Below are 14,274 nucleotides of genomic sequence, written 5' to 3' on the forward strand. Positions count from 1 at the left end.
CAAATTAAACTGGATAAAAGCCCTTATTGCTTCTTTTGTGAATTGCGCTTGGTGTATAAAATTATCAAACTTAATCTACAATGCACGTCCTTTTATCCACACTTCTACAAACATAACTAAAGATTTCAAGCTTTTTGAAAGATAAATGACTTTCCAATTTTTATAAAGTATATAAGGTGATAAAATAATTCCATCAGATAATAAAATCAGTGGGACTTAAAAATGTTCAAAGAAAGTAAATACACTAACTTCATATAAGCTTTTTAGTCACTGTGGGGGGGGGGTGTACACTGTATACACCAAAACCCAATAATATTTGTCACTGTGGGGAGGGTAGACTGTATACACTAATATGAAATATTTCAATTTTCTGTTTAGAGTCAAAGAATTATTAACTATGAGAAATAACTGAGTTTAAAAATACTAAAGAATTAATAATGTAGTGTTTTTTCACATAATTGCATGAAAGCCAGAAACTCCTACTGCCTTAGGTAATATGGATCTTCAAGACACACATAAATCAAGATCCGAGTGTATTGATTACCATTAATATTTCAAAACACATTTACACAAAATATTAACATAATTAAGAATTTCAATTCAGGATTTTAAATATTTCTTTACAGTAATTATTCAAATTATCAAGTCATTTGAACTAAGTGTTTAAAAAACCTTGAACTGATTTTTGAATGTTTAATCCTATGGCAAAGTAGAACTGTTGCATCTAGCAAATACAAGCAAATTGAATTTTATCAAGAAGAGAGCCTGTTCAAAACCTCATTTATTGTGGGAAAAAGTTGGAAAATTATAAATATGGATTAGAATCGACGATCAAACTGTTTTTTCCCAAATCTGTAGCTGGTGAATACAGGCAAACTTATGTTATTTGGTTGGGACGTGGTGGAGATAGGGTTCTGCTCCTAGAAAACAATCCATATGTCTATGCTACATAATACAAAGCCACATTATAACCATATAACCATTACAGCATGGAATCAGGCCATCTTGGACCTTCTAGTCTGTGCTGACGCTTACTCTCACCTAGTCCCACTGGCCCGCACTCAGCCCATAACCCTCCATTCCTTTCCTGTCCATATAACTATCCAATTTTACTTTAAATGACAATATCGAACCTGCCTCCACCACTTCTAGTGGAAGCTCATTCCACACAGCTACCACTCTCTGAGTAAAGAAATTCCCCCTTGTGTTACCCTTAAACTTTTGCCCCCTAACTCTCAAATTATGTCCTCTTGTTTGAATCTCCCCTACTCTCAATGGAAAAAGCCTATCCACATCAACTCTATCTATCCCCCTCATTATTTTAAATACCTCTATCACGTCCCCCCTCAACCTTCTACGCTCCAAAGAATAAAGACCTAACTTGTTCAACCTTTCTCTTTAACTTAGGTGTTGAAAACCAGGTAACATTCTAGTAAATCTCCTCTGTACTCTCTCTAATTTGTTGACATCTTTCCTATAATTCAGTAACCAGAACTGTGCACAATACTCCATATTTGGCCTCACCAATGCCTTGTACAATTTTAACATTACATCCCAACTCCTACACTCAATGCTCTGATTTATAAAGGCTGGCATACCAAAAGATTTCTTCACCACCCTATCCATATGGGATTCCACCTTCAGGGAACTATGCACCATTATTCCTAGATCACTCTGTCCTACTGCATTCTTCAATGCCCTACTATTTACCATGTATGTCCTATTTGGATTATTCCCAGCAAAATGTAGCACCTCACACTTATCAGCATTAAACTCCATCTGCCATTGTTCAGCCCAGTCTTCTAACTGGCCTAAGTCTCTCTGCAAACTTTGAAAACCTACTTCATTATCCACAAAGCCACCCACCTTAGTATCATCTGTGCATACTTATTAATCCAATTTACCACCCCATCATCCTGATATTAATGTATATGACAACAACATTGGACCCAATACAGATCTCTGAGGTACACCACTAGTCACCAGCCTTCAACCTGACAAACAGTTATCAACCATTACTCTCTGGCATCTCCCATCTAGCCACTGTTGAATCCATTTTACTTCTTCAATATTAATACCTAACGATTGAACCTTCCTAACTAACCTTCCATGTGGAACCTTGTCAAAGGCCTTACTGAAGTCCATATAGACAACATCCACTGCTTTATCCTCGTCAACTTTCCTCATAGCCTCTTCAAAAAATTCAATATTTGTCAAACATCACCTTCCACACACAAATCCATGTTGACTATTCCTAATCAGACCCTGTCTATCCAGATAATTATATATACCATTTCTAAGAATACTTTCCATTAATTACCCACCACTGACGTCAAACTGACAGGCCTATTAACTATGCATAAAGGACTGAGAGATGAATATAATTGCGTATCTGTTTGCCATCCCCACCATACAGGAATTTCTTAACAGCAAGTTCTTAGTCCGCATCGGATTTCAGGGTGACACTTATGAATTCTGCAAGGGAGAGTTTCCATTACCCAAACCGAACTAACAAGTAGTACCTATATGGGGCTGGAATGCACTCATTCCCTTTGTAAACATAACGGTCTAAATTTAAAGTGACCAATCACAGAACTCACTGCTCCTCTCCAAGAAATATTTCCATAAGAATCAGAATCAGGTTTAATATCACTGGAGTACATTGCAATACATCATGATGCAATTATAATTTATGAGGTATATATACATTACTGCGTAAAAGGCTTTGTATTTATAACAATATAAATAGGGTGCCCAACATTCTTGGACACGGCTGTACCTGTCAACGTGGAGTGCTGAGCAAACTTCTAAATCTGCAGGAGCAAAGGATGCGGGAAATGGTGAGGGGGGAGCACTGCAGGCGGGGTGTGGTACAGGTGGCAGTGCAGGAGTGCTGGGGCAGGGGTGACATGGCTGCAGACATACCCAGCCCTGAGACAACAGGCAAGGTCACAATCCCAAACAATTGGTTTTTGATCATTACAGAACATCTCCCTCATGCTTCCTGCTCTCTCCTCTCTCCCGTCCCCTTTTCCTAAACATGATTCCCCTCTTCCTGTCCCCTTCCCACTCTCAGTCCACAGTAGGGACTCACGTCAGAATCAGGGTTATCATCACTTACGTATGTCACGAAATTTATAATTTTTGTGGCAGCAGTACAGTGCAATATATAAGCTTACAGTACAGACACCCCAGCTATACACATGTGCCTTAGACTTTTGCACTGTACTGTAGTAAGTATATCTCTCTGTCTCTCTACCTATATCATTAAATTACGTAAGTAGTGTAAAAAGTGAGGAAGGGCTCTTGAATTCATTATTCATTCAGAAATATTATAACAAAGGGAAAAAAGCTGAAACATTGAGTGTGTATCTTCAGGATCCTGTCCCACCTCCTTGATGGTAAAAATGAGAAGAGGGCATGTCCTGGGTGATGGCACAACTTATGATGGATGCTGCCGTCTTGAGGAATTTATAAAGATCCCACAGCTTGAACCTCTTTTCGTTTGATATGTACAGGTGACCTTGCATTTGGGTTACAAGCCACTTTGGTTTCAGAAATTCACTTACAGATTTCACAAATCAGTATCCAGAAATTGAGATACAGAATAAGTTTTGCTCATACAGAAGTTATGTCAGGAAAAAAATAAATGTTTAGAAGAAACAAAAGAATAGTGTCAGTTTTTTATTCACACAAAAGGGCGAGGGAATAAGATTTGGTATAATGTCAATTGCGTTTAAAATTATTGCCGGGTTCCTCCAGTCAGCCTTTACTGCACTTCCACTAAGACACAATGTTTGCACCCATTATCCCCCCCCCCCAAACAGCTTCTATTTCTTCCACGATCCCCAATCCTTGAATTTCATCCATTTCCCTGATAGCCCCATTTGCTGAACGCTTTCCTAATCCCTCAGCCTTACGCACCAGGGAAAATGTGCCTCACAGAAGAACACGGCACCATGAAACACCTCTTGTCATCTTCGCATCCTTGGATTGGAGAGAGTGTGGCAAAGGAGAGACTGGCCTGTGGCTGTTAACCCACTCAAAGCAGTGACTCGTGTCCAAATCTTATGGATCGACAGTACAGTGATCAGAAGTGAAACCTGACAATTTGTGATGTTTCTTCTGCAGTAGTCTTGTCCAACCCCAGAGTCTAATGTTAGCCTCAACTAATAAACAATGGCAGTGTGTCACTTTGTCCTCACTGATAAAATGGCTCAATGCAAGAGAAAGTATTTTGTAAGTACACATCCCCACTTGTAACATGGGACTCAGAGAAACTACAGCATAATAAAGGCTCTTCAGTCAACTATTTAACCACAATCTAACCCTTCCCTCCTTCAATTGTCCATGTGCCTTTCTAAATGTTGTTCAAATGCCCGTATTGTACCTGCATCTACCACTACCCCTTGATAGGGAAACTGAAGTCATCTCTGGAAAATTAGCTAAAGTAAGCCAATGGAACTGCACAGTCTTTATACATGGTCTTGGGCTCCTCCCAAAAGGAGGCAAAAACATCAGACATCTCTATTCATAAACATAATTGTGTGAGCAAACAAAAAAAAATCAAAATACAAGCGACTCCTGAAAGAATTTTCACTTCATTCAAACGCAGTCAATTAAAACAGGTAGCAAAATAACTTGTGTTGTACAAAGCATTTGAGACATAACATCACTGAAATTAAAATTTAGCAAATAAACTTACATCCAAATTTTGGGTTGCTTCAAAGCAGTTTTGGATTTAAAAAGTATCCAACAAAGACAAAGCCTGAAATGGTGATAATTATCAGACAACCAAGGACAGCAGAGATAACACAGCTCAGGAAGTACCTACATGAGAAAGCAAATTAAAAACATCAAGTTAATGAATATTAAAGCTTGTACACTGTAAAGACTTCAGTGACCTGAACTGTTACAATTCTGATTTTCTGCCATCAAAGCCTATTGAAAAGATATGGTGCAGAAGGGATGGTTGAGCAATTTTAGCAATGATTAAAAAAACAAACTTTTTCTTCAACACCTATGAATAAACAGTCAACTGAGTACTGATGAAGGGTCTCAGCCTAAAACATTTACTGTTTATTTTTCACCATGATGCTGTCTGACCTGATAAGTTCCTCCAACATTTTGCGTGTGTTATACCTTGATGCAACATATATTACACCAGCTCTCCATTTACACCAGTTCTGCAGTACTCTCACTTTTTATTCTCCTCATATTCTCACCAACTCCCTGGATTACTTCCCTTACCTGTACGTTAGGGGCAATTTACAGCAGCTCATTAACCCACCTTTGGGATTTGGGAGGAAGTGGGATCACCCTCCTTTGCTTTTGGTCATTGGCAAGAATCTACAGTGGTGAGGTCCACCTGACACAATCAGCATGGCAGGCAATCTGATAACCTTCCAGTAGCTGGTTATTGCCTGTGAATATTCTCCTGAATGCTCTGTCACTGTACAGGAGAGCCGCCGGATCATCTGAATGCATCACGGCTTGGCTTTGATTGCAGAAACTGCAGAGAGTTGTGTCCACAGGTCAGCACCTCACGGGAATCATTATGATGCTGCACGATACAGCTTATGAGCACTGCACTTTCTCTGTAACTTTCCCCTCTCTTTTTCAAACTTTTTATTAATATCAACATGATAAGATTAGTACATAAATAATGGGGTTACAAACTTACATTAAAATGAACATAAAAGGATACACAAGCAATAAATACAATATAGTTAAGTCTTCCCAAATCATGAATGATACAGATGTCATATAAACAAAACAAAAAAAAAACTAGGTAAACCATGTTAAAAAAAACACAGGAAAGAGAAAAATAAATAAATAAATAATATTAATGCACTATGAAAAACTAATCTAATAAACTAACCACTAACTATTAAAGAAAAAAAAAGCCTGCTTATAGTATTTATAAAAAAATACAAAATCATCAGTGACCCCAACTCCGATCCTCTCAACACATATAATATTGGAAGATGGTCAAATTACATCATGTGAAAATAATGAATAACTGTCCTCCAAATCTTTTAAAATTTAATAGAAGGGTCATATATGACACTTCTAATTTTCTCCAAATTTAGACATAACATAGTTTGAGAAAACCAATGAAATACGGTAGGGGGATTAATTTCTTTCCAATTCAACAAAATAGATCTTCTAGCCATTAATGTAAGAAATGCAATCATCCGACAACTAGAAGAAGATAAATGGATTGACTCCATCATTGGTAAACCAAAGATTGCAGTAACAGGATGAGGTTGTAAATCAACGTTCAATACCGTGGAAATAATATCGAAAATGTCTTTCCAACATTTTTTTCAAAAGCGGATATGACCAAAACATATGAGTTAAAGAAGCTATCTCAGAATGACATCTGTCACATATAGGATTTATATGGGAATAAAAACCAGCCAATTTATCCTTGGATATATGAGCCTTGTGCACAACTTTAAACTGTATCAATGTATGTTTAGCACATATGGAGGATAAATTAACTAATTGAAGAATTTTATCCCAATTCTCAATAGGGATTGTAAAGTTAAGTTATCTTTCCCAATCATTTTTAATCGTGTAAAAGGCCTCTGAATGTATTTTCATAATTATATTGTAAACATTTGATACTACACCTTTCTGAAAAGGATTTAGTTCTAACAATTTCTCCAAAATACCCGAATAATCAAGATTTGGAAAGGTAGGAAGTACAGTGTTTAAGAAATTCTTAATCTGTAAATTTCCAAAAAAAATTAGATCTGGGCAAATTATATTTATTAGATAATTGTTCAAAAGACGTAAAACAATTATCCAAAAATAAATCAGAAAATTGTAGTATTCTTTTAGTCTCCCAAGCTGAATAAAGCTTATTCATAATAGAAGGGTGAAAAAAGAAATTGGATACAATAGGAATAGTTAAAACAAGTTGATTCAACCCAAAAAATTTCTGAAATTGAAACCATATACATAAAGTGTGTTTGACTATTGGATAGTCAATTTGTTTATGCAATTTTAGAAAGAGCAAAGGGAAGAGAAGTCCCTAAAATAGAAGCCAATGAAAATCCTTGCACAGATTTAGTTTCCAGATTTACCCAATGAGGGCTAGGAGATAAATCCCAATCCCTTAACAAACATTTCAAATATCTAATATTAATTGTCCAATAATAAAATCTAAAATTAGGCAATGCCAATCCAACTTCCTTCCATGCCTTCTGTAAATATCTTTTACCTAATCTAGGATTTTTGTTCTGCCATATATATCTGAGGACATTTTTGAATCAACATTGTCAAAAAAGGATTTCTGAATAAAAATTGGTACCACTTGAAATATATATATATAAGAGCTTGGGTAAAATAATCATCTTAATAGCATTAATTCGACCTATCAGAGATAAAGACAATGGTGACCATTTAGTGAACAAACATTTAATCTGATCAATTAAGGGTAAAAAATTAACCTTGAATAACTCCTTATGATTTTTTTGTAATTTTAATCCCTAAGTATATAAAAAAGTCATTAACTAATTTAAAAAGTAAATTTCCATAAATTGGAAACTGTCTATTTAAGGGGAACAATTCACTCTTATTAAGATTCAATTTATACCCGGAAAAACCACTAAACTGAGCCAACAATGATATAACTGCAGGAATGGATTTCTCAGGATCAGAAATATATAATAACAAGTCATCTGCGTATAATGATAACTTATGTATATCCATCCCACGAGTAATGCCAAAAATGTTAGGTGATTCTCTAATAGCAATTGCCAAAGGTTTTAAAGCAATATCAAATAATAATGGACTAAGAGGACAGCCTTGCCTGGTACTCCAAAATAAACAAAAAAAGGGAGATCTTTGGTTGTTAGTAAAAACTGAGGATACTGGAGTATGAATATCAATGGAGTATGGAGTATCAATATAATCCAGAATATAAATGTTGGACTAAAATTAAACTGCTCAAGCACAGTAAGTAAATATGGCCATTCAACTCTATCAAATGCTTTCTCCGCAGCTAATGAAATTACACATTTTGAGGTGCTGCGTTAAGGAGTATAAACAATATTCAATAATCTCCTAATATTGAAAATAGCGATTTTTAATAAAACCAGTTTGAACCGCCGAGATAATTTGAGGTAATACCTTCTCCAGCCTGGTCACCAGTAACTTGGAAAAGATCTTGGAATCTACATTCAATAAGGATATTGGTCGATAGGGTGCACAGTCAGTAGGGTCTTTATCTTTTTTCAATATTAAAGAAATGGAAGCTCTATAAAAAGACTGTGGCAATTTACCTAGTCTAATTGCTTCTTCAAAGACCTTGCATAACCAAGGAGAAAGAGTAGAGGAAAAACACTTAAAATATTCACTGTACACCCATCTGGACCTGGTGCTTTCCCAGAATTCATAGAGGAAATAACACCTTTAATCTTTGTATCCATATTAGGATTTCTAATATTAACAGTTCTTCTGATGATAATTTTGGAAAATTCTATTTCCCAAGAAAATCATAAAGGGTATTATGATCATGATGAAATTCAGAATGATACAGGGAAGTATAAAAATCTTGAAAAGATTTGTTTATCTCATCATGGTTAACTGTCAGTTCACCATTCTGTTGATGAATCTTAATAATTTGACATTTAACCGAATCATTTTTCAATTGGTTAGCTAACAGTTTACCCGATTTATCACTATGTATATAAAAATCAGTTCTGGTTTTCATTAACTAATTTTCAATTGAAGATGTAAGTAATAAACTGTGTTCCATTTGAAGCTCAACCCTTTGTTTGTAAAGATCACTAGGAGCAATCGAATATTTCTTGTCAATACCTTTAATCTTATCAACCAATAAATGAGTTTCCTTCTTAATACGTTTTCTCAAACCAACAGAATAGGAGATAATCTGTCCACGCATATTGCTTTAAAAGTGTCCCAAAGTATTCCGCAGGAAAGTTCATCCGTGGAATTAGTTGAAAAGAAGAAATCAATCTATTCCTTCATAAATTTAATGAAATCCGTATCTTGCAGTAAGGTAGAATCAAATGGCCATTGCTTAATACTAGAAGCTGTATCCATTAATTTAATAGAAAGTTTCATTGGAGCATGATTAGAGATGGCTATAATGTCATAATTACAACCAGATACAGATGGAATAAAACGAAAGTCAATGAAAAAATAGTCAATTCTCGAGAATCAAAAACATTTGAGAAAAATGAAAACTCTTTGTCCTTAGGATGCAGAAATCTCAAAATATCGAAAATTCCATTATCAGTCAAAAAAGAATTGATGTAAGTGGCTGATTTATTTGGTAAAGTCTGAATGGATATAGCTCTATCCAGCAAAGGATTTAAACAGCAGTTGAAGTCACCACCCAGTATTAATTTAGATTAGGTAGAGAAGTAAATAAAGACTTAAGGAAATCAGGATAATCCACATTTGGAGCATAAACATTAACCATAGCAACCTTCTTATTAAAAACTAACCCAGTAATAAAAAAAAATCTACCACTAGGATCCGAAATAATATCGTGTAGAATAAAAGTTATAGCGAAGTCAATAAAAATTCAAACTCCTTTTACTTTAGCATTCGAATTTGAATGGTACTGTTGACCCCTCCAAAACCTAAAAAAATGTTGACTGTCCTCTTTCCTCACGAGTTTCTTGTACAAAAATAATATGCGCATTCAGTCTTTGGAATACTTTAAAAATCTTTTTCCATTTAATCGAATGGTTTAAGCCATTAGTATCCCAAGAGACAAAATTAATGGACTGAGCCATATTTCCAAAATCAACCCTTTGGTATATAAAGAGTTAATCAAAGTACGAACTCATGCACCTGGAAGAGGAACAAAAATAAGGGGAGGACCCAGAAATGATGACACAGTGGACATTTTAGTAGTTTGAAATCAGCCCAAATGAAAAAACTAGAAAAACTAATAAAAAGAGAAATAGAATTAGAAAGGAACCCCCTGCCCACCACCCATGGAAAAGAGACCCTCCTGAGCCTAAAGTAGGCCAGTGAAAAAAAGTGTGAGACTAAATCTACCCCCATGATTCCAGAAGGTGACTCCAGATATATAAATGAGAAAAAAAGATCCACCTAAAATTCTAAAAAGTAATTAACACTATACTAAAACAGACTTCTTAATATAATTGCTAGTTAAAAAAAAAACAAAAAGAATATAAACACTGGTAAATTATAAATCGGGTTAAAACCCGAACAAATAAAAGTTAGGATGTGACAAGAAAGGCATTATAGGAAGAAGACGACAAAAAAAGGCGAAATTAAAAGAAAAAAAGCAAGAAAAATTTTAGAAAAGAAACTGCCATCTTAGTTACACAAAAAATGAAAAAGATATATATCAAAACATTTGAAAAAATTCACCTTCAAAGGATTAATAATAATGACCAAAAATAAAATACAATGGTTAAAGTAAGTACATTAAAAAGATTTGTACGTCAATCAAAAAAAAACTTTAATTGGAATATAAAATGTGAAATAAACCTACAACAAAAGTCAGAAACAAAATCTGGTTTTGGAAACAAAAACAATCTTGTAACGATCAAAACCATATATTTATTAGAGATAAGAATCTGAAGCAGTAGGGTAGTTCTCAACCAGAAAGTTTCGAACATCAGATGTGGAGAGAAAAACACTCGTGGTGCATTCGAAGGCGAGATTCTAAGTTTTGCAGGGTATAAAAGCGCTGGTTTCAGACTTTTCTCATAACATTTGGACATCAAAGGTTTAAAAGCGAGCCGTGCCTTTATCACTTCTGGGCTGAAATTCTCCACAAGCCGAAATTGGAATTCTCTGAATTTAACCATCCCTAAACGCCGAGCCAAACGAATAAGGTGCTCTTTAACATGCACATAATGAAATCGAACAATAACAACAGGTGTTTTAAATGAAGAACTTGGTGATCGGTGCATAATTCTATGGGCACAATCAAGTAACAGAGGACTATCTGAGAATACAGAAGGAACACATCCTTTAAAAGTTGAGTGAAATACTTTGAGGGGTCACCTTGTTCGATACCTTCCGGGAGACCAAGTATGCGTAAGTTCTGTCTTCTAGACTGATCTTCAAAATCGACACACTTGGCTTTAAGTATTTCCAACTGTTTAATCGCTGAAGATAATTTCTGCTCCAGATTCTCGATTTTCAAGTCTCGCTTCCGAGCGTCCTCTTGCAGAGTTGCAATTAAAGTTTGATGCTGTTTAACTTCATGACCAATCTTATCCAGAGAATCCCGGAAAGCCTTTATATCTGCTTTGAAAGACTGTCGTTGTTCTTCAAATTTTTCATTCAAGAGCTCCGATAACGTATCATAAGTCAATTCAGTACGCTTAGGATCAGTTATTTTTTCTTTCCATTGCCGTTAAAATCTTTCCCAGGGTCTCGGCCTTAGATCTTAAAGCCACTTCAGTACTCATTTCTTCAAAATTCACAAAATTATCTTAAAGATAAGTCCAAAAAAAGTAGCAAGAATCTTCTGGTGTAGGTAAAAATAAGTTAAATAAGGGTGATCATAGGGCAAAAAAGTAAAGGTTATGGAGCAAATCTAAAACAGTGCTCACTCCATGAGCGTCTCCTGGTGACCTCTGTAACTTTTTATTCTGTATCATCATATTGTATAACCTTGCTCGACTTCAAAGGATTTGAGTGTATGAACAGTCTGCAAGAGAAGCTTTCCTCTGTATCTCAGTACATAACTATAATAAACCAATAACAAAAATCTGGAAACTGGAGCAAATGTTGAGATGGGTTGAGCTTAATCAGGGAAAGCAAAATAATATTGAACTGAAAATGAAATGTTATGCTTGTTCCACAATCAAACAGGGTTAAATATCCGCATCTAGTGGTACCTGAAAAATTAATCTCAAAAGTTTTCCAGCTCTGATTCCCAATACAGTATTCAAAGCATTCAGTGCATAGTGAATAGTACATTCTGTATATTTCCTTCTACATTATATTTCTGTGCATCCTCACAACAAACACGGCTTTTAAATGTCAAGATGCAAAGTACAGTTACACAATCTTTGAACATACTTTGGAGATATATTTGGTACCCAGCACTCCCAAACGTGTGTGAAATGGACAGTAGTGAGTCCAGTAACACTCGTTTAAATCATCTGCACTTTACTGAATGAAAACATTAACAGATATACTGAAATAAAGCTCTACGTAAGTTAGCATTCCGAATTAGGCAAAACCTTCGATACAACACCACTTAATATATCAGGACCATTATATCATACCTCCAATCAGTAGCACATACAAAACTTACATTCACAGTGATTGTCAGGGTCTGGTCGAAAATTTAAGCACTTTAGCTTGATTTGTGTTTGAACTGGTTCTGATTGGGCCAAGTTTCAACTTAATGATGTTAAAACCAGACCGGACCACAGCCTCTTACATACATGGTCATAAGAGTTTAATTTAATTTCTGTTCCACTCAAAAATATTACGAAATAGCTATGTGTATTTTTCTTATTGACAAGCATACAAAAACCTGTCTTACCGGTAATTTCTGCCTCCTACACAATTGTTGAGCCACTTACAGTGATGATCAAAATGACCTACACACTTCTTGCATCTCTTGCAGTGATGGGAATTTCGACACCTGGGAATCAGAAATACAAGAAAAGATAATGATCTATCATCCCAAAATTATAATAAATATGAAAAAATAGGAACTTCTATACTTTTCCCACAGAGGAATAACTGTAGGGTCCTAGTGTGCTTCTAATTTGGTCAAAATACAAATAAATTACACTAACACTGCAGTGCAAATAGCTTACACATTGTACAGCATTCTAAAGCAGCATCTGTAGTGAAACTCCATGGTGGTAAGTTGTAACAGATAAACAGTCAAACTCTGAAGGAGAGCACAGATCAGAATATTCCAAAGGAGGTTCATGAGATTGATCAATGGAGTTGAGTGGGATATTAAATCAGCCATGATGGATGGAAGAGCAGACTTAATGGGCCAAATGAACTAATTGTGCTCCAATGTATTATATTCGATAGATAATACATTACAGTGTTTTACTCTGAATATTCCGAATATCATACTTTCTAAAACCTTAATTAGTATTTGCATCTTTTTCTTCAATATCAAAAGAAACTGCGGAGCATTGTCACAGGAAAACAGCCTGGTCGTCAAGGACTTAAAGAAATAATTTCTTTGTTGCAAGTATTTTCAATCAATTTTACAATTTTAAGGCAATTATTTGCAGTTACTATAAAGGTATCAAGTAACTACTGGTTGGGGTTCAAAACTGTTAATATTATATAGACATAGACAATGATAAGACATAAAGATATCAGTTTAGACAATCTTAATTCTGCATTGAGTAATATACATGATTTTGTATTATTCTAATAGCTTACGACATCATAGGTCTACAAAGACACAAGGTCAGAGGTTAGGTATAAAGTTCTTCAAACCTGATCTGATCCAGCTTTGTCCCATGTACATTGAAACATCAAAACTTACAGTAAAACACACTGTTCTGTCTCAGCGGCCAACACAGTCAGAACAACTCCATCACATGTGCTGGAGGCAGCCCACAAGTACCACCATGCTTCCAGCACAAACATAACAAACTCACAATTCAATAACCCTGGCCCAAACATTTTGGAATATGTACCTGGAGGGAAGCCATTCAATCACAGAGCGAGCATACAAACACCTTATAGACAGCGTTGGGAATTGAACCTCATCTCACAGCTAGTGCTATTAAGTGTTACCCAACTGCCACATGACCATTGATCAAATGAACCTTGCCGATCCTATACTTTGTATATTTTTCAGTTCTAAGCAACAGTCTGATACTTACACCTTAACTTCACAAAGCGGGCAGTAACGCTTATGGAGACCAGATTTAAGTGGTTTGCCCTTGTACACCGGGGGTAATCTTTTATATCCCTTGGCCCGAACACTATCCTCAGCTGGGTCGATGGTAGCTGCAAACACCTGAAACGCTACGTGCCAAATAAAAGCACCACCAAACCATTAAAATGGGTTAAGGTTAAAGTGTTCTGAATATTATGGATGAAATTTTGTAACTCTTTGCTTATCAGTTTTAAAACACTGAAATAAAATGAGACATGACCAAGCCAAATAACAACTTGTCTTGTAGTCTGTAGTCTAGTATAGCTTTCTCTGTGTTTTTTTTATTACATAGTTCAGTCTAGTTTTTTTACTGTGTCATATGAACCATGTTCCTGAAAAACGTTGTCTCATTTTTACTATGCACTGTACCA

At 35.5% G+C, this 14,274-nt stretch overlaps 1 protein-coding gene across 1 annotated transcript in view; it reads right to left on the bottom strand.

Annotated features, from left to right (window-relative positions):
• LOC132407121 (palmitoyltransferase ZDHHC1-like) overlaps positions 1-14,023 on the bottom strand; it is a gene marked incomplete at its 5' end in the record, with an annotated part of 37,310 nt that extends 23,287 nt beyond the window's left edge. Inside the window, 3 exons of the mRNA XM_059993416.1 lie at positions 4,732-4,830; positions 12,527-12,628; positions 13,848-14,023. Coding sequence (XP_059849399.1) covers positions 4,732-4,830; positions 12,527-12,628; positions 13,848-14,023 — 377 coding nt within the window. The remainder of the gene's footprint in view (positions 1-4,731; positions 4,831-12,526; positions 12,629-13,847) is intronic.
• Between the last annotated feature and the right edge of the window lie 251 nt (positions 14,024-14,274).

This window comes from Hypanus sabinus, chromosome 17 (assembly GCF_030144855.1).
Source record: "Hypanus sabinus isolate sHypSab1 chromosome 17, sHypSab1.hap1, whole genome shotgun sequence".
NCBI lineage: Eukaryota > Metazoa > Chordata > Chondrichthyes > Myliobatiformes > Dasyatidae > Hypanus > Hypanus sabinus.